Source organism: Pleuronectes platessa, chromosome 7 (assembly GCF_947347685.1).
Source record: "Pleuronectes platessa chromosome 7, fPlePla1.1, whole genome shotgun sequence".
Classification (NCBI taxonomy): domain Eukaryota; kingdom Metazoa; phylum Chordata; class Actinopteri; order Pleuronectiformes; family Pleuronectidae; genus Pleuronectes; species Pleuronectes platessa.
In genome coordinates, this window is record NC_070632.1 from 3,104,047 (window position 1) to 3,123,644 (window position 19,598).

The 19,598-nt window shown below is 44.2% G+C and overlaps 1 protein-coding gene across 1 annotated transcript in view; it reads left to right on the forward strand.

Annotated features, from left to right (window-relative positions):
- The first annotated feature begins 1,048 nt into the window (after positions 1-1,048).
- Positions 1,049-19,598, forward strand: part of syt9b (synaptotagmin IXb) — a 33,318-nt gene continuing 14,768 nt past the window's right edge. Inside the window, exons 1-4 of the mRNA XM_053426351.1 lie at positions 1,049-1,526; positions 9,941-10,116; positions 10,397-10,614; positions 10,738-11,278. Coding sequence (XP_053282326.1) covers positions 1,379-1,526; positions 9,941-10,116; positions 10,397-10,614; positions 10,738-11,278 — 1,083 coding nt within the window. The 5' untranslated portion in view covers positions 1,049-1,378. The remainder of the gene's footprint in view (positions 1,527-9,940; positions 10,117-10,396; positions 10,615-10,737; positions 11,279-19,598) is intronic.

Here is a 19,598-nt window from a genome sequence, read left to right on the forward strand (position 1 = left end):
CAAAAATCCTCGTGTGGAATTTTAATTTCTGGCTGTCCTGGTTACTGTGAGTGGAGCCGAGCTGACCTCTGACCCCTGAGTGACCTGCATGAGGCTGAGACCAGTGTTACATCAGAGGTGAGCTACTGGGAGTGTGAGAGGAGTTGACCTCCGACCTCCTGCTTATTGCTTAAGATAAAAAAAACGCCCTGAGGTAAGAAATAAAACCGGTACAACCAATCAGAGCCTGTATGAAGATATTTTTAAGAAAAGTCCAGAATTGAAGTCAAATTGGAGCCAGTAGTGAACGGGGATAGAGCTGAGGTGTTGATGCCCCGCCCACACACACACTCGACCAATCATGAGTCGATCTCAGCTGTCAATCGTGACATGTCCCCGTGTTCTCATCCTATGAAATAACTAATTAAAACCCAACTCATCAGAAACACATGAACAACGACCAAAATCCACAGAAACCAACGTTTGTATATTCCACTGCCTCCGTCAGAAGCTCCTCCGCCAACACTCCACAAACCCACAGACAGACAGGTGGTTATTAGCTCCTCCACCCGGGCTCTAATGTGAAGTTCATCCATCCTTCATTACCTCCATCGGTAAAGGTCAGGCTCGGGCGGCGGGGCCCTCTCAGGTGTTGGGGGGATCTGCTCCCCCAGCAGCACCAGTACACACATTACTCATGAGATTAACTGGGGAGACGAACCAGATCTTTGACATCACTCATTAGACAAAGAGAGAAAAATAGCGGCAAAGCCGCCAGGGAGCCGCTGACATTTTGTCTGTGAGGTGGTGAAGCAGAAGAAGAGGAAGATGATTCCTCAGAGGATGGCAGGGTGATGGTGCTGATGCTGGAGGAGGGGGAGGGGGGTGGGGGTGTGGGGGGCTGATGGAGGCTGAACTTCCTGTCTGTATCTGCATCCCAGTGCATCGAGAGAGAACTGAGAGGCAGAGACGGACCTTGACTGGAGCTGCTGCCACAAGCTGGAGGTGGAGATTCAGCAGAGGACCAGAGAGGAGAAAGGAGAAAGGAGAAAGGAGAAAGGAGGTGGAGGAGAGGAGCCACAGCTGCTGCGCGCGGGTCCCGAGCTGACGTTTTTAACGCTTTTAACAACAAGAGGATTTTATAAAAGTTCCTTCGTCTCAGCTGAAGAATTCTTGCAGCTTCTGTAGAAAATCCATCTCACTGATTCAGGCGGAGGTTTTATCGCGGATGCATCGCGCGCCTCGGAGCTGGAGGAGGCTGTGCGCGCCTGAGTGTGTGTGTGTGTGTGGGATTGATTTAGTGAGTGTGTGAGTGTGTGAGTGTGTGTGCAGAGAGAGAGTGAGAGGTGGCGGAGGATCAGCCGGAGTGGCCGTCCAGTCAGAAGGATGCTGGAGGGCAATGCCCGCAGAACGAGAGGATGAGATCTGTCGAAAGGCGCTGGAGCTGCTCTCAGACCTGTGCTCCAAGGGCGAGGTGCAGGACGACCACTGCCTGGACTTCACCTACTACTTCAGGGACCTGGCCAGACCCAGATACACGGACTCAGGTCAGACTCCAGCCTCTCAGGCTCCACTTGGTTTATGGGAGCTGCTGTTTCCCGGTCAGCAGCTGCGAGGTGCAGTGTCTCCACTAGAGGGACAACGGCTTCTTTCTAAACTTTTCTAAAATGTAATGAAACAGAAATATGGGATTTTATTGGATAAACTCAGTCCAGTTATTTATATGTAATCTATCCTCTTACAGTGACTGAGAGATTCATTCTGAGGGATTCTACTATTATTCTGTCCTTTGCTTTATTTATATTTTTTGTTTTTCTAACTCAGCTTATAATACTACTACCACTACTAATAATAATACTACTAATAATAAACCTTATTGTATAGCACTTTCCTTATCGATGTTACAAAATGCTGACAAATAAAAGTTAAGCCAAATACAATGTGCACAAACACACATCACACTGTTTCACTATATGTTCACAATAGAAAAAGTATGAACTATTAATTTGTTGCTTTGCTCCATTAGCGACCACAAAGCATTACACATCTAAAGAGCAGGCAGTGTGTGTGTGTGTGGGTGTCTATCTGTGTGTGTGTGTGTGTAGTTGCAGCATCCAACACACACTGGACTTTGTATGTGAGTGAGAGAGAGGCAGAGAGAGACAGCAAGAGAGAGAGAGAGAGAGAGAAAGAGAGAGAGATAGAGAGAGAGAGAGAGAGAGAGAGAGAGAGAGACCCACCCAGTATTCCCCGCTGCTCCCAGCACTTTGCAGACCACTGATCTAGACCAGTTATTTTAAACGCCCCACTTGTGTTCGGTATTGGCCGGACACACGATGCTCTGATCGCTCAGAAGGAGTTTGCTGCAAAGGGAATCCATCTCCTGACACAGTTTGAAACTTTAAAGTGGTTCCATCAACAGTGTGAGTTCAGAACTGCACTCAGGTCAGAGCTCCGTCCTCAAGGCCCCACGGGCTCCTTAGATTCAAGCTTTAAAGCTTCGGCCACAAAAACAATCCTACGTTGGAATTCACTAGATCTGGATTTCATGAATATCAGCCAACAAACCACGGAGGGTTGTTCAGGATCCATGAATCATTCCGTCGGGAAATCTGTGTAAATGTCAACAATCTTACAGAAAGGTCAGATTTGTTTGCCAGTATTTGACGGGTTCCTTCTTGGTTCATGTCCAATCCAATTAATATCATAGAACTATGTTCGGTGGTGAAAACAGAACCTCCTTAGCAGAGTTAATAATCTGTTTGAAGACAGAACATAAACTGTAAATAAAAATGGACGACACATCCCCAGTTCTTCAGAGTTAGTGGACTATACCGCATCCGGCCAATAGAGGATGATCAGGATGCTGTGGCTTCATATTTGGGGAGCTGTCATGTCGTCCATCTTTATTTACACTCTATAAACAGAACAAATAATCAGCTGCCAAATTCCCAAATTAAAAACCATATAAATTCTACATGCCAAATATTCAAAATGATTTTCTTATTTTCTTTACGGATGATTCCTTCTCTCCTGAGTCTAGATCTTCAGCCCGTGTGGTTTTGTGGTTGTTGCAGATGCTGTGCTCATATATCATGCAGAGCTCTCAGGCTATGAGCCTATATTTGTATCCCTGCATGAAGTACAGTGTGCACATGTGTGTTTGTGAGTTTATTCCTCCCTTCCTTTATGTGTTTGTTTCCCACGTATGTTGCCTTTAAACTCGTTACAATCCATCATTAAACATGTATGAGGAAGTTCAAGCTACCAGACTGGTTCCCATGAGGACCAGTGACCCACTTCCGCCAGTAACTGCTCTAAATGCACGCACACAAACCGTTTGATCAACAACAAACCAGTCGAGCGGGGGGGGGGGGGGGGGGAGCTGCTCTCCGGTTCTGCAAGTCCTCGTTGTCTCACGATTTGGAGACTGATTCAAGAAGACTCCGACAAGTGGTTTTCTCACTGAGGCTGCTTCCACATTAATATGCTTTATATAACGCGGCACCAGATTAATACACTTTATAAAACACACCACCAGAGGAACAGAGACTTTTTGGAAAACGCCTCCGAACCCATTTTAGTTTGAAAACTCAGGTGCTGCGTTTGAAACCGGACAGAAACACACACGACTCCACCGGGGTCGTCATCTGCTTCCTGATTGGTGCTCATCAGTCCCGACTCGGCAGTAATCGTTCCACCAGCAGGCCTGAAACAGGAAGTTACTGTTTCTGCAGCTTAATGATTGTGACTCAAAGATCAGTCGGGAAAACAAACTGGTTCCTGTTCACAAAGACGCGTCTCACAGTTACACAAAGAAATAAAATAAACTATAATAGTGCTCAGACTCGGGCAGGAGGGCTTCAGCAGGAAAGATTAAACACCGGAGCAAATAGTTTCATTACACCCTGGGTTGCATTTCCGAGGTATTATTGCCAGGCAACACAACATTACTGGATATTTGGTTTAGGAAACTTTGAGCCTCTGGTGATCCTCTGGAACGAGCCCAATAAAGTTAATGGCTCCTCTCTTCTCTTAATTTGAAATCCAACTCTCCACAGCAGCCTCCTCACACTCATCTCTCTCTGTAGCATCTCAGTCAAAGTTGTTTCCAGGACATTATCTCCTCTTCCCCTCGGCCTCGTGCTCTGACGCCCTTTCACCCCGGCTCCTGTCTCTTATTGACCCGCTGCTGACTTGGCTGTTGCAGCTTATTGAACTGTACTCAGTGTCTCAGAGGACGGACCAATCTGCAGTAAAGGGTTTAATGAGCCGGCTGTGGCCCCACGTTCCTTCTCTGGCTGCAGGAGGCACTGGACTCGGCAGAAAACAAATAAATTGGTCACAATCATGGGATTTTATCTGGTGAATCTTTTTAGTAATTGGTGTGTTAACCTGAAAGTCTCATCTTCCTGTGAGAGGCAGCGGTGGGAGGTTCTCATCCGGGGCGGAGGCCAGGATGTTTATTGATGAGCCTTAAGTGCTCCTGTAAAACCAGTGGAAATGTGAGGCCTTGAAAACCTTCACTTCTCTTAATGAAGTCATGTCCGGCTCATACTCAGGTTCATCATCTTGATTAGTGTTATTACTTCATGTTGAAATGCTCTAATGTTCACTCTCCTCCGACTGCCCATCGCTGCAGCTCCTCCTTTCAGCCTCTGTCTCAAACCCTTGGTTTCCGCTCCTGTCTCTTTAAGGCCCGCCTCCTGATAAATCCCAGTCTGCACTGTGTCGAACTGCTGTATGATTTATTATGATTGTGCTGAATTCTTTTTTAACCTTAGTGCATGTGTTTGGACCAAAGACAAAATGTTCTGTATCTTTAGAGTTAAACCTAAATCCAGTTTTAAAATAATGAACCAAAATCGTTAAAAGCAGATCTTTCTGTCATTTAAAGTCTTAAGTAGAGTTACAAACTTTATGTGTGGGATGGAGATGTTTACAGTGACAGTATTTTAATTGCAGGTTAATGTGTGTGTAGGTGTGTTGGATAGTAAACGTCTCAGTCAGTGTCTGGTCTCTGGTCGGGCTTCGTTCTGCTCGGGGACCAAACTGAGTGTGTGATGGACCTTTAATGAACCTGCTCAGGATCCACTCATCTCCTCTAATGGTTTCCACCACAGAGACGGGGAAACGATAACACAACCAACTGGGAAACAAGTCGAGCCGGCACGTCCCATAGCTGCCAAGAGTTATAGAGATTATTATCATGATGGAGAGAGTTAATAATAAGAAACAAAGGGGAAGTGATGTGGCTGTAAGAGGTGCACCAGTGCAGCTTCAAACTATTTGAACATTAAAGTTTGAAGGTCTGAACCAAAGAGAAGAAGTCGTGAAAGGGCCCAGTGTGTGTGTATTTTATTAAATATATTTAGATGACATGATCCATCGTAATCTAAAATTGCCAGAAGCATTTGATTACCTAATGTTAGTTATGCACTATTTATATAATGTCTTTGTTATCTGATTTAAATGAGTCGTGATCCTGACACACACACACACACACACACACACACACACACACACACTGAAAGGTTAATGAATAAATTCCCACTCCCGCTCCCAGTCCCTGACAGCAGACATGTGACTGCACGGCTGCATGTAAACCAATCACACGCTAAATTAAACATGTGGAACTGGCAGTGACATTTAAATTTCCCAGTGACAGCGACTGGCTCCGTCTCCGTTTCTCTGACGTTCAGAGATTTGACTCCGAGGACTGTTGAGCCTCCAGCAGGTTGTTGGTTCACACGTCTCATCGAAGGCAGATTGAGTCCAAATGGATGAAAGCAGCCGTCTGTGTGTTTCTGATTCACTGTCACTGGGTTTTAAAGCTTGAGGACGACTCTGTCTTCAGGAAAGATCCAGGTGCATTGTTGTAAAACGAGAGTGTGACTCTGCTCTGTGGTTGTGATGCTGGAGGTGAGACGTTCCCTCTGTTGGGACCAAACCTGAAAGGCTTTTACAGTCGGTGGACATTATTGGATAAAGCGTCTTGTGTCTTCGAGGCTCTGCTGCTTTGTTCTCACTCCTGAACCTTAAGGTTGAAGCCTGTCTCTCTCAGTTACCTTCACTCAGACACCGTGTATGAAGATGGATGACACATCTCCACTTCCTCCCACTATCCAGACATGAAGCCAAAACATCCTGGATAACAGGAAGTCTGTAAACCGAGCTCAACATGTTTTCTTCTAAGTCCTTTGATCTAATTCCTCTTCAGAGTAAAAGCTAAATGTTAATTTTGATGCTGCAAGGCTTTATATTGATCTGCATGACAGAGGTTTTAATCAAAGTTGTGAACTCTAGTCTGAACAAACCTCGGAAATAGTCGACTCACAATATATGAAAACATAACAGCAGCTGAGTGGATCATTCAATATTTAATATAAAGCTTCTATAGAAAACTTAACGCTTAACTTAATCTTCATGACTGAGGTTATTAAACCTCTATACATAGGCTAATATAAAGTGCTCATTAGCCTTGGAGGTAACTTTTAATCAGGCTTACACTTTTAATTATATATTTCTAACCCTTCAAATCCTTTGTGTCATTTATTCTAAACCAGGATATTTCTTCTAAGTCATTTTTGTTACTGTCATATCTTTGAAATAGATCTTAAAGGTTGAATGCATTTATTCAAAGTGTTTTTTCTTTGGCTTGGAGAAACTACATGTAAAGAGTTCTTGATGAATCCTGGTGGATTCCTGTGGACGTGAGTGGGTTTTGGATTTTGCAGCTCCACTCACCACTGAGACCTCAGCACTGGACAAGTTAAACCGGCACATTCACCTAACCTCAGCCAACCCCACCACAGACAATTACACCAATCAAAACCTGTCTAGCCTTTTTTAATTATAATTGTGGCCTTCCTTCAGCGAGGAGGGAGCTCACTGATTATTGGAGCTCCTGAATCCAATTAAGTGGCAGCAGCTGCACAGGGTTTAGGCCTCGGAGGCTTGATTGCAGCTGGAAGAGGACTTGAAACGCGGAGACTCCCTGTGGTCTTCAGAAAAGAGCTCTGACCAAGGCAATCGCCTGAAGCCACAGGGATGTTGAACTTATCAAAGAGGGCGCAGCGTTGTTTTCAATAATTAAGTTTGGACTCAAATATTTATGAAAAATGAAGATGCCTTAAAAGGGAAAAATGTCACAAAACAGGGACGTTAAGAGAAATTAGTAATATCCCAGAGCTGCAGTTTCATTCAGAGACAATAGGGTTTGATTCTGAGTGTGAAATGCTCTAGTTTTTTAATAAACCCATGCATGAACTCTGTGGTAAATCAAAGCCAGAGCTCAGTGGAACAGGCTGTACGCTCTGTGTCTGTGCCAGCTGGGAACACAAGCACTGCTCTGTTTACTGTGGTTCTCTTCAGCTCTCTCACTTCGTCCCAGCTGGACGTCCGGTTCAGAGCCGGCCACAAGAGGCCTGGCTGTGTTCTACCTGCACCGACGCACACATCACAGAGCTGACTGTGCTCCAATGAACACAACAACAAACACATCCGACTCCTTTGGACCATTTTAACAGGATATAATAGATCTAATTGGATTTATGTAGACGTTTACATTACATATCATCACTTTTTATATCTTCATCTTTTAGCTCAGCTATAAACTCGAAGATTAATGATTAAGGCTGGTGAACACAATGGACCATTCAATAATTAAATATTCAGATATTTCCCAATAAGAAGACGACTGGTTTCAGCTCCGTGTGGAACAGAAATCCACAAGAGATGGAAGGAAACGTGAAACCCTCCTGGGATTGAGCTGCAGACCATTCAGTGACTGGAGGAGAATAGAGAAACAACACAGTGTCTCATACTAACACACAATGTCCCCCCCCCCCCCCCCCCCCCATGTCCTCACCTGGATCATGACTGTGTGTGTGTGTGTGTGAGGCCCCATTAAGAGTTCCTGCATTTGCTATTGCCATTTGATTGGCTGTTAGCAGGATCACTTACAAACTTACTGAATCAATTTCCTTTAGATTTTGTGGAGGGGTGGGGCATGATGCAAGGAAGAGGTGGGGGGTGGGGCATTCGTCTTAGCAGAGGTACAGACTCTTCTGTTTATTTATTTGTAAATGTATATATACAGCTGAGCTCAAGTCAAAGTTTATGTAAAATTAATAGATGAATAAAGAACAGAATAACTAGACAACACAAACGCAATAAAGCCAACATAATTAAAAATAATTGAGAATTTCAAAATTGTACAAAATCAAGTGCTGAGGAAAGACGAGGTGAAACAGTTCACAGGTGTAAAGTGGAGCCAACCCATTTACAATAGGTTTTAAATGTGAATGTAATAATTCTGATATTTTGTGTAAGCGTTGTGCGAGACAGACACACACAGTTCTGGAGGTCGCTGAGTTTTTGAATGATGAAAGAACCCATTTTGTGTCAAGGCAATGAAAACTGAAACAGTGACTTCTGCCTGTGTGTGTGTGTGTGTGTGTGTGTGTGTGTGTGTGTGTGTGTGTGTGTGTGTGTGTGTGTGTGTGTGTGTGTGTGTGTGTGTTTGTTATAGAAAGTAGTTGATTTCAACAGTTTTTTCAGATACCAATTGTCAGTGCTGCTCTAAAAATTAAAAGTAGAACAGTCTAACTGCACATTATGGAATCATTCTTCTATAAATGAGAATATGTTAAAATGATTATGCATAGTTTTCATGTGTTTTTGTTTAGTTACACAAACCCTCGCAGCAAGTCTTCATGTGAACGTGCGTCCTGCAGATTCAGAGCTGAGGCTGGAAAATGATTTTCTTTTGAACTGGAGGGCTGAGCTCTAATGGTGTCCATAAATTATCTCATGTCAAACTGGCCTATGAGCACCAGTCTCCTCCGTCCCATTAAGAGCTCCTCTCAGCTCGAGTAGCAGGAAAGAGGAATAACAAACACTTTAAAAGGAAAGCACTGTTCCGACCACAGTAAAATGGAATATAAATATGACATCTGACAGTTCATTAGCATTTAGAAACTTTAAAAACTATAATTTTGGGACGGTGTGACGAGGGGGTTGACGCATCGTGGACATCATGTCAGGGTTTCTGTTGAAGTTGGACTCTGCATTTTACAATTTACTGAACCAGGACCAGTGCAAACGTTCCTCCTCTGTGATGAGTCTGATTGAGAACGACTGGCGTGAGACACAAAGAGAAGGAGAAAGCAGTGATGGAGAAGAGAGCACGGTCGTCTCTCCGGATCTTCCCGTCCAGAGCATCATGTGACCTCAGCAGACGAGCCCAGCTTTTAGTTGACTTTGTTAAAAGGCTTCTTAACTAGAGAGCAGGATCCTGACAGACTGCAACCTGCTCTTTACCCAGAATCCTCTGCTAATGGATCAACACTGTGTCTGTACATCATCCCTCATGGTCCTGGATGAACCTGGTTTAGACAGTTTGGTTTAATGATCTGAATTTTACACTTGGAGTTACTTGTTTTCGCTGTTTTTAACCTCTGGATAGTCTATTTGAATATTTGTATGAATAAAAGGCATCATTGTGATTATATTCAGTGGAGATGCATCGTCCATCTTTATATACGGACCTGATGTAGGGGGGAGAGAGAGCAACCAGCCCATAGCATCTGTAGAGAATTTATTAATACATAGTTTTCTTCAGCACATCCATGTCTCTTAATAGCAAGTATATACTTATAAAGCACATTATTAGGAACACCATGCTGATACTGGGTGGAGCTCAAAACAACCTCAGCTCTTCATTTCATGGATCTAGATTTTTTAGCACCTTATCATCGAGTTTGTAATTGTTAACATCGTCAGAGAATCCGTGGGAGGTTTTTTGTCTTTATCTTCTTCTTATATTGAGAAAATGCTTTTTATTTTTCATGTGTCATTCTGAACAAACATCTGTTCTCCCTGAGGAGTCCGGTTGGTCTCATCCAGCTCCTCTGATGCAGCTCTGTTCACTGACTGTGTCCTCCTGCTCCTTCTCTAGATGTGTCGGTGAGTCTGTTGTCTCTGCTCGTCACCACCTGTGGTCTGGCGCTCTTCAGCGTCTCCCTCTTTGTGTCATGGAAGCTGTTCTGGGGACCGCTAAGTGGTCGTTTCCTCCCAGATATCCTCAAGGGGGCGCACTTCCTGGGAGGAGACCAGCAGCCCGTGCTCACGGAGGTAAGAAGAAGAGGTTCACAACACAATACATGTGGAAAGATTCAAATGAAGGTGCTTTAGTGCAGGAAACATGAGGAATGATGAGGGCATCACAAGCAACAAAGGTCACAGTACCTCCTGGAGTGAACCAGAGTTGTTCTGTACAATCCATCCTAGTTTGTCAATAGGAGGCGACACTGGTCGACCAGAGGAGAATACGTTTCACTTCTATTTCTCCTGTCTACAAAACCCCCCGAACTGAGAGTTGTCATTTCTACATTCTCTGCTGTGTGTTGTGCAGGTGGACGGGGAGGAGAGGGAGTACAGCGAGGAATGCTGTATGAAGGAGTCTTCGGGGATTCACTCGGCGGTGGTTGTCCCGGGGTCGGGCCTGAAGATCAGCCACACATCACCCGACATCCCGCTGGAGACCCAGACCAAGGTGGAGAGAAACCAGGTCCACACTCTGGCGAGGGACAGGGTCCAGAGACAGATAACTGAGCCTACCTCGTCTGTACGGTTAGCACACATCAATCCCTGAAGCTATAGTTCAACCTTTCGGTGGTCGCAGGTTAAACACAGATGGACACAAGGAACAAGACTAAGAAGGTTTTAATGAGTTCATGTTTTCATTTGTTACAGGCACAACTCCATCCGTCGGCAGATGAACTTGTCCAATCCGGACTTCAACCCTGCTCAGTTCCAGCGCCAGGAGTCTCTGTCTGGTTTGGGCCGAATCAAACCAGAACTCTACAAGCAGCGTTCGGTGGATGCTGAAGACGGGCGTCGCCCCGGCGCCTGCGGGCTGATCCATTTCATCCTGAAGTTTGACTTCGACCTGGAGCAGCTGATCGTGAAGATCCACAGGGCACAGGACCTTCCTGCCAAGGACTTCTCAGGGACCTCCGATCCTTACGTCAAGATCTACCTGCTGCCTGACCGCAAAACCAAGCACCAGACCAAGGTGCACCGCAAGACTCTCAACCCAGTGTTCGACGAGGTGTTTCTCTTTCCCGTGGCCTACACGGAGCTGCCGAGCCGGAAGCTGCATTTCAGCGTTTACGACTTTGACAGGTTCTCACGCCACGATTTGATTGGCCAAGTGGTGGTGGACAACTTCCTGGAGCTTGCCGACTTTCCCCGGGAGACTAAACTGTGCCGAGACATACAATACGTAACCTCGGTGAGATACCACCTTTTATCAATGTCTTTCTATTCTGTCGCTGTCTTTCTCCTCTAACTCATATTGACGATGTCGCAGATTTGCGTTGCCTCTCTCCTGTCGGGCACATTTGCAGGTCGACGAGGGCAAAAGTATCTTCACTGGCCCCAAATCCCATGTCCCCTCTCCAGTCGCGGCAAATACTGCTCAAACAATCACAAAGAGTAAAGAAAACCAGCAGCCGAGGGACGGAGACGTTTCAATTGACTTGTATCATTTCCCCTCCGAGTGGAACTCATCTGTGGTTTCTAGAAGCAGAGACATAGAAATATACTTAGAGGTAGTTAATGTTTAATATAAGCAGGAGGGAACACTGGGGGGAAGTGACCCAGATCCACACTGACATAAGACTGGGGAGGGATTGCCAGAGATACGGCAACATTGTCTGTATTTCATTATTCACTTGGTACAATGAGAAACTCGGTGAGAGAGTTTGAACCTCGTGCCAGAGGAGACCTCCTGGTTTCACTGTCGTGCTGAGTGAGGACCTCAGGCTGGTGTGACTGGTGTGACTGGTGTGACTGGTGTGACTGGTGTGGTGTGGCTTGCACAGAAACTTGTGTTTTTATGGTTCATGAGCAAACAAGAGAGAACAAGGTCAGTGGTTCAGTCCTCGGATGTGAAATTCTACCTACGCAAAGAAGATTGTGTTTGCACCACTGTCTGTTTGTTTGTTTGTTTGTTTGTTTGTTTGTTTGTTGGTTTGTTGGTTGGTTGGTTGGTTGGTTGGTTAGTTGGCAGGATTAGGAAAAAACAAATGAAACAATTTCCATGAAACTTGGTGAACTCAGTAAACTTTGGTTCAGATCCGGATCAGGGAATTTAATTTCACTTTCTTTAACCTTGTGAGATACGACTTTGTTCGGGCACTTTTCAACATATTCACAATGTTCCAGGGAATAAGTCATAGATGAAAACAATCTGGCATATTTATGGAACTCATATCTATAACTGTGGTCTGGCAGTGTTGACCAATCAGGGCAGACTGGGCTTTAAAGAGACAGAAGCTAAGGAGATGTGTTTCAGTCAGAGGCTGAAAAGAAGAGCTGCTGCAATGGACAGGATGAGAAAGAACTCATTTGGACTTTGGGAGCAGATCTGATTAAGTTGTGAGATCCATCGTTAGCCAGATGAGCCGTGTGAGTGCCCCTCCGCTTTTAATGTGACCAATCAGTGCATCTATGAGTTCATCTGCTGTTAAACCCATAAAGAACCAGAGAGTGTTTCAGGAAGTAGCCTCTGCTCAGCCTGATCCTTTTACCACAGGTCTTTGAAAGTTAAATCCACGACACTGCTGCTCCTCGTACAGTGATCAAGTTCAAAGCCTGAAAACAATCATTAGCTTCGTCAGCAGCAAACCGGCTCCGACCCGATCATTAAGTACTGAAGTGCAAAGACCCAGCGGGATAACGCACACAAACACACACACACACACACACACACACACACACACACAAACACACACACAAACACACAGACACACACTAATCATGTCGCTGCACAAATGTTGTTTTAACACCTTTCCGACTCTAAAAGCTTCTCAGCTGAAGAAGGTCAGTAGAAATGGGTGAGAAGCTCCTCTGAGGCGTCCGACTCGTGAGCTGTAGCTGTCGCGTCTCCTCCGAGGCCGACGAGTCCACTTTCTAAATATAATCTGCTGTTAATCATTTATTTACCCGACACGGACGGTAATTAACAATGCAGACGACATCTTAGATCCAGGAGATAATGTGTTTACCTCCAGCAGCTCGGAAACGCTTCCTTCGGTTTTCTCCTCCAGCTTCAATACACAAAATTTTACAAGATAATTTTTAAATAAACAATAGCTTAGGTCTGTATCTGTAATTCTCAGATTATTCGATTTTTTGGGGAATTGCTCGAACGTGATATTGATCCTTGAATACGAAACCGGACTCAGGAAGCTGATTGCTTGACGTTGACGTTTCTCCGTCCTGATTGGTGTAAATATCTGTGTTTATCGTGTGAGGTAGTTCTGAAGAAATGTGAAGTTTCCACCTCCTCTCGCTCCGTCTCCCTGTCACCAGCAGAACTAGGTTACCTCTCCTGGGATCACAAGGACGAACCCAGGGCCGGTCCAGTCTCAGGCCGTGTGCATTAATCATGGCTGCTGGCACAGAAAGAGCCTCTCCCCATCCTGGCTACATGTACCAGACTTAATGTATATCTCTGAGCTGCTGCTTATGGAAAAATAGATGAGCTTCCTCCTGGAGCGTGGACATTATGAAGTCAGCTGTGAGAGAACTGACACTGTGCTGACACAGTGTGTGGGGCTGTTACTGTAAACTTAATTAGACAAGCTGATTAGTGTTTACACTTCTAAAACAGGAACATTTCTTTTGTGAGTTTTAATTAAGAGTCTGAGTGGATTCGTGTTGAAGTTACTGGTGATCACACGTCACTGAAACCATCATTAAAATACCTGTGTACCTGTAGTGGTTCAGAATAAAGATTAAGATTAAGATGCATTTATTCATCCCAAACACATGCACAGTCATGCAAAGGCACACTCATGCAGGTAGGGAAATTTAATCTCTGCTTTTGACCCATCTTGTGCAGTACACACAGAGCAGTGAGCAGCCGCGTACAGGCGCTCGGGGAGCAGATGTTGGGGGAGTAAGGTGCCTTGCTCAGGGGCACTAGACAGGGTAGGGAGACTCTTGGATTTTTGGACAGATCAATCCAGGTTCGTCTTTTGTTGTCTCTCCGTGGAGTCGAACCAGAGACGAACCAGAGACCTTCTCTGCCCATAGTCCAAGTTTCTGCCACTAGACCACCGCCTCGGCTTTGCAGTCCAATAATACTTAAAACTATGAATTTGAATTCCTTGTCTGTGTCACATTTTACCTTCATTATGAATTTGGAGCCTGTTAACCCGAACCTGGGCCATTCAACATTTGTTAAATGTTGGTGTGGATCCAGATAGAAACGTATATTCGATTTAACAGGAGTGTTCAGGCCCTGGTGGAGGTACGTTCTCTCTCCTGAGGGTAACTCCACTTTGAAATATGTTTTTCTTAAACGTCTCTTTATAGACGTTCGCCTCAACAGGTCAGGACACATCAATCTGACACGACCCCCTAATTGCATCGTTTCCCATGATGTTCCTGCCAGTAAATTGAATCCGCTCGGTGCCGATTAGTGTATTGAGCCGCTGTGAAGTATCAGGAGACCGGCCAGCGTGTTTATTGCGTTCATGTGAGGATATTCAATTTGCTTTTGGACATCCATCACGTTGCTAGACGTTCCTTCTTTCTCCTCCTCGGCTGGAGACAAAGACAACGATGAGTTCAGAGGCTCTGTAACCTGCAGCTCCTCCAGCGCCGCTCAATACTATTGACTGCAGCCGGGTCGGCCTGTAATCAGGACCTTGATAAATGGGCTCAGGGTGTGTGTGTGTGTGTGTGTGTGTGTGTGTGTGTGTGTGTGTGTGAGTTTAATTCAGTGAAGGAGGTTCCCATTTCCCAACAATGACAAATGGAACCATATAACAAGCACTTGTCCTCCCATTTGCCCTTATTGACTAAGTGAGAAATATGAAGCTCCAGATGCTCATGGCCCATTGAGTCAGAGAGATCCTGAATATATCACAGGGACGGGCAACCTGTGTGTGAGCACAGGGTTTTATTACCTTTTAAATATTTACCATTTGTTGCTCGTGCCACCACTTCCTCTGACATCAGCCAAATCATACATATCTCATATTCTATTTCTAAAAGACATGATACTTAACTAACACAAGGACGATACCACGGTATGTCTGTTTGCTACATGAAGACTGGAGGCTTGAGGGAAACCTACTACATTTCATCAAATATATCTCCACCAATATGGAATAACAATTGTCAATGAATATGTAAGCAAAAAAGCTAATCCATAAAAATGCTGATTCAAAAATACAATAAACAGCTAATGAAAAATGCATAAACATGAATTGCAACTAAAACCAAAGCTTCTGTGTAAGTTTTGATAAATCAGGGATGAAAACCATTTTCATTTTAAGTGAGAGCCACTTAATCTGACTGATACTTAGAGGATTTAGAATCAATAGAATGGTGTAAATGTTCTAATCTATTTCTCAGCAAGAACGTGAATAATTATTACTTTTCCTTTATCGTGTAGTTTTCCAACCACGTAGCTCTAAAAATAATAGCAAGCTTTTTTAACACCTATCGATTTTGCTCAATAAGTTTACTCACCTTTCTAATGTCAATTTATTGAAACGCTATTTGCAGAATCAGTCATATTCGTATGAGGGTCACTTGTTCTTTGGCCTCCATCACATTCTCGACTATGAAGTGAGACACACAGGAAACTTTTAAATTAAGTCTTCACACACATTTTGGAACCTCTTCACTTCCATCTACTCCTTTGACAAACAGCTCTGTGTCCACGCAGCCCAATGTTCTTTCACTGTCTCTCTCCTCCTCACTTATCGTTATGAAGCATCCTTCAGCCTAACCTGATTCTGCCAGGGTGGATTCACATGTACACTGAAGTTCAGCCTGGGCGCTGATTTATTTACTTCCACCATGTTCACCCAGGCAGATCCACGGTCCTGGTGATTAGCTCTCGTGTGACCGGAGCTTTTCAGAGACGGCTTCGTGTTCTTCACGGCAGATACTCCTCTCACTTCAGGCCTGTTGATAATCAAACCACACTTTTAAAATAGAGAAACAACACAACAACTATTTACTGTTTAATTTAGACCACAATCCCCACAGTGCCGGAGCATACGTTAGTTCACGGGGGTGCGTGTCCTAGCAACTGAGGAGAAAATCATTGGAAAATGAATTGTACGGTTATTACAATTTTGAATTTCAGTGAAATATTAGATAGAAGATAGAATGACACTCCATCCATCGGTCGCTAAACGGATTTATTCCTCTTTTCTTTAACTGAACCGACTGAAATACGAGTCAATAGAAATTGAATGTGAATCATTACATTTGCTTTATTTGGCCGAGACAGACTGAGGGACAGCAGTGAAGCTCCAGAGCAGCAGGGGGGGGGGGGGGGGGGGGGAACTAAGAGCTAAGTGCTAATTCTTTTAAATACGATGAAGCGTGTGAAAATAAGTGCACAGAGGTTAAGTGCTACTCAGGCTCCTACTGGTGATTCAGGCCTGAGGAGTGGAGAGAAGAGTCGAGTGATTTTCAGTCACATAAAAACAAAACACGAGAGCGAAGGGGAAAACGATAGAATGAAAATCAACAAAGAGAGATTTAAGGTTGAAGAGAAACCGAGCAAATTAAAAAATGCACTAAAAGACATAAAAGACGCAAATAACTTAAAAATAATTAGCTAATCAACAGTCGAACGCCGGCTGAATTAAAAGCAAGATGAAACCTCGATGGTTCTCAGTGGAGTTCATTTCTCCACCAAGGCCCGACACTCTGCTTAAATTCAATCAAGCGGCTCCATTTGCACACGATCAGTCCCCTGCAGATTTCTTTATTAAGATCCATGAATCATTTCCTGGGAATTAAGTTAAAATGTAAAACACAATCTCACAACGTTCTCACAATGTTCTCAAAGAGGCAGAACCTTTTCTCTCACGATGTTCTGACCCTTGGTCCGAAATGCATATCAACATCTAATGGGTTCCTTCTGTTCTCATGTTGCATCTTTCCAACAACTGTCATGGTTCGTGTTCAGTAGTTTTAGTGAAATCCTGCAGAAAAACTATTTAACGAACCAATTAACAAACAAGAGAAGGCACGAAAACACTGCCTGGTTTAGCTGAGCTGAGTGGCGCCCCCTAGAGGGGAATCTGTGCAATTAAAAACTGTTTCTCTTCTTAACAGAAAGCAAATGTTAAACTGACAGAACAACATTTTATCTGTGAGCTCAATGAATGTGTGAACTTTCAGTTTAGCATCTAAAAGCTGTTAGAATGTTTTATGGTTCCATACACTGGTTGTAAAAGTGCAATCGTTTTGCAAAACTTTCGCACGGAAGCTCAATAAAAAAATAAGTTAAGCAACTAAATACATCAATATTTATTTACAAAATAAATATACAATATTAAAACACATGAATATGTATTACATTAAAAGCTCTTACCTCCACCAGTCATCTAATGAACTGATATTTACATTCACTAAATCCAGATTTTCATTTGGATTTGCACCAGATTACTATTAATACACCTGATCCATGAGTTATTCTCTGGGAAATCATAAAGAATAATTATTGATCTAGAGCTGGAGTGGAATCATTGAGATTTGTGTGGAAACAGCTCGTGTTGCTGTCAGAGCGTCTGTGGCCTGAAGTTCTGTGTGTTGAACCAGAACCAACAGAGAGAGGAGCGAGGTGGAGTTAGACCGAGGCTGGTAGAAGAGCCCCGGTGGGTCCTGAGGGAGGGGGGGGGGGGGGGGGGGGTTGCTATGTTATAATTGGAGAATATAGACTGTCCGAACTCGCTCCCTGCTTTATTGGAGCGCTTAAGAGCAGCGGTGTAATCTCATTGGCCGAGCACAAGTGAGCATCCTCCTGACCGCAGGGTTTGATTTGAGTGCTCGTCAGAGTCGTGCCTGGCAGTCTGTAGTCTGAAAACCTAAGTGTGTGTGTGTGTGTGTGTGTGTGTGTGTGTGTGTGTGTCAGGGGAGAAGGTTATCACATTATCTGAAGAGAGCCATTCCCCAGTCAGTGAAGGTGTGTGTTACACAGCGGAGACGTTATGAGCCGAGCGTCATTAACGCCAGAGGCTCCGAGCGGCCATGATGTTTTTTGTTCTCACAAACGTCCTGATGGTTTTATTGTCCTTTTCAGCAATTTTGAGCAGAAGACCCGGAGCAGCTACATCCTAGTGTGTGTGTGTGTGTGTCTGTGTGTGTGTGTTGCCTGTTCCCAATTCATCTTGATCAGCATGACACAGAACACTTACAGATATCGGAGTGAGATTATTTTCCAGTATAACCACGACAGCTGACCTTTAACTAGGCTTTGGAGATAATTGGCTGACAGAGAATAAATAATTAACATCGTGTGTGTTAATCGCCGATTGGACAGAAAGCGTGAAGACAAGATGCGTCAAAACCCCAAAGGTTACTTACTGAAAGAATACAGAAGATGCTGGAGGAGGTGATGTGTACGACCAGAGGAAGGCGGGGTTGTCCAGAAACTGATTGAGACACGGACGAGGACCAATCACAGGTGTTTTAGTTTGACGCACATGGAGGTAGAAACCTGTTTTCTTTCAAATGAACCTGGATTTGGACACAGAGGTCTCAATATCTAGATGTTAATTTAGTAAATTAATGTCCCAATTAGAGTCAAATAGACGATAAAGCACCATTTTCATTGGGTGCATGGATATCTTGTGATTGACAGCTAGTACCGCCCAATGGGTGCAGTGTCCTCAAGCGGCCAGTCAGGCTCCGCCCCCTGCTTCTCCAAATATGGTTACTTATGGTGTCGAAAAAAACAAGATGGAGCTGAACAAAATGGCTACCTCCATCAAAACACAAATCAGCTAAAGTTTGTGATATAATAATGTTTATAATTGAATTAAATGAATTCTACTCCTACAGATGTAGAAACAGCTGGAACCACACCTGCCAGTTAACAATCAAAATGTAGTAAAATCCATTCTTAACTTCGTGATTAAGATTTCGTTCGAGGAAGCTGTGGTTCAGCTAAAACTGGTAGAAAACGTAAAGCAAGAACATAAAGAACCCAGAGTTTCCCTCCTGTCAGACACCTCGTGTTCTTTGTGTCTCACCCGCTCAGCGTCGATCTCACACCATCTTCACACGCTATTTTCAGACGTGTTAATTGGGAGAGGAGGTGGGAGGAGCATGACGTGGAGAAGTTGTGAAGTCAGGGATGTTCTCCGAGGAAAACGGGAGATGTTACGTTCAAGCAGGTGCTGAGATCAAACACACACAAAGGTTGTGTATCATTTAGACGCTCAGGTCGTGACGTCCCCCCCGACGACATGAAACATGCTGATTTACAGTGAGTCATTAACGCCCCACGTTACTGGAGATGTCACAGGTTTGATCCCCGTCTGTGGTGCAAAGCCTAATAATGAGCCTTCTGCTAAATTCACACGTTCAGTCTGAGAGGGAGATCTGAAATAAACCTGGAGCTGAACCGTCTTCCGTCGGTTTACAGTCGGACACACAAGTTGAAACACAACACACACTCTGGACCAAACAAGAAACCAGAAAACTCCCGGAGCCAAAAATCCTGTTTCTCACGGAGATTACATTCAACAAGGATTAAACTCCGAGTTAAAGTTTGTTAGATACCGTTA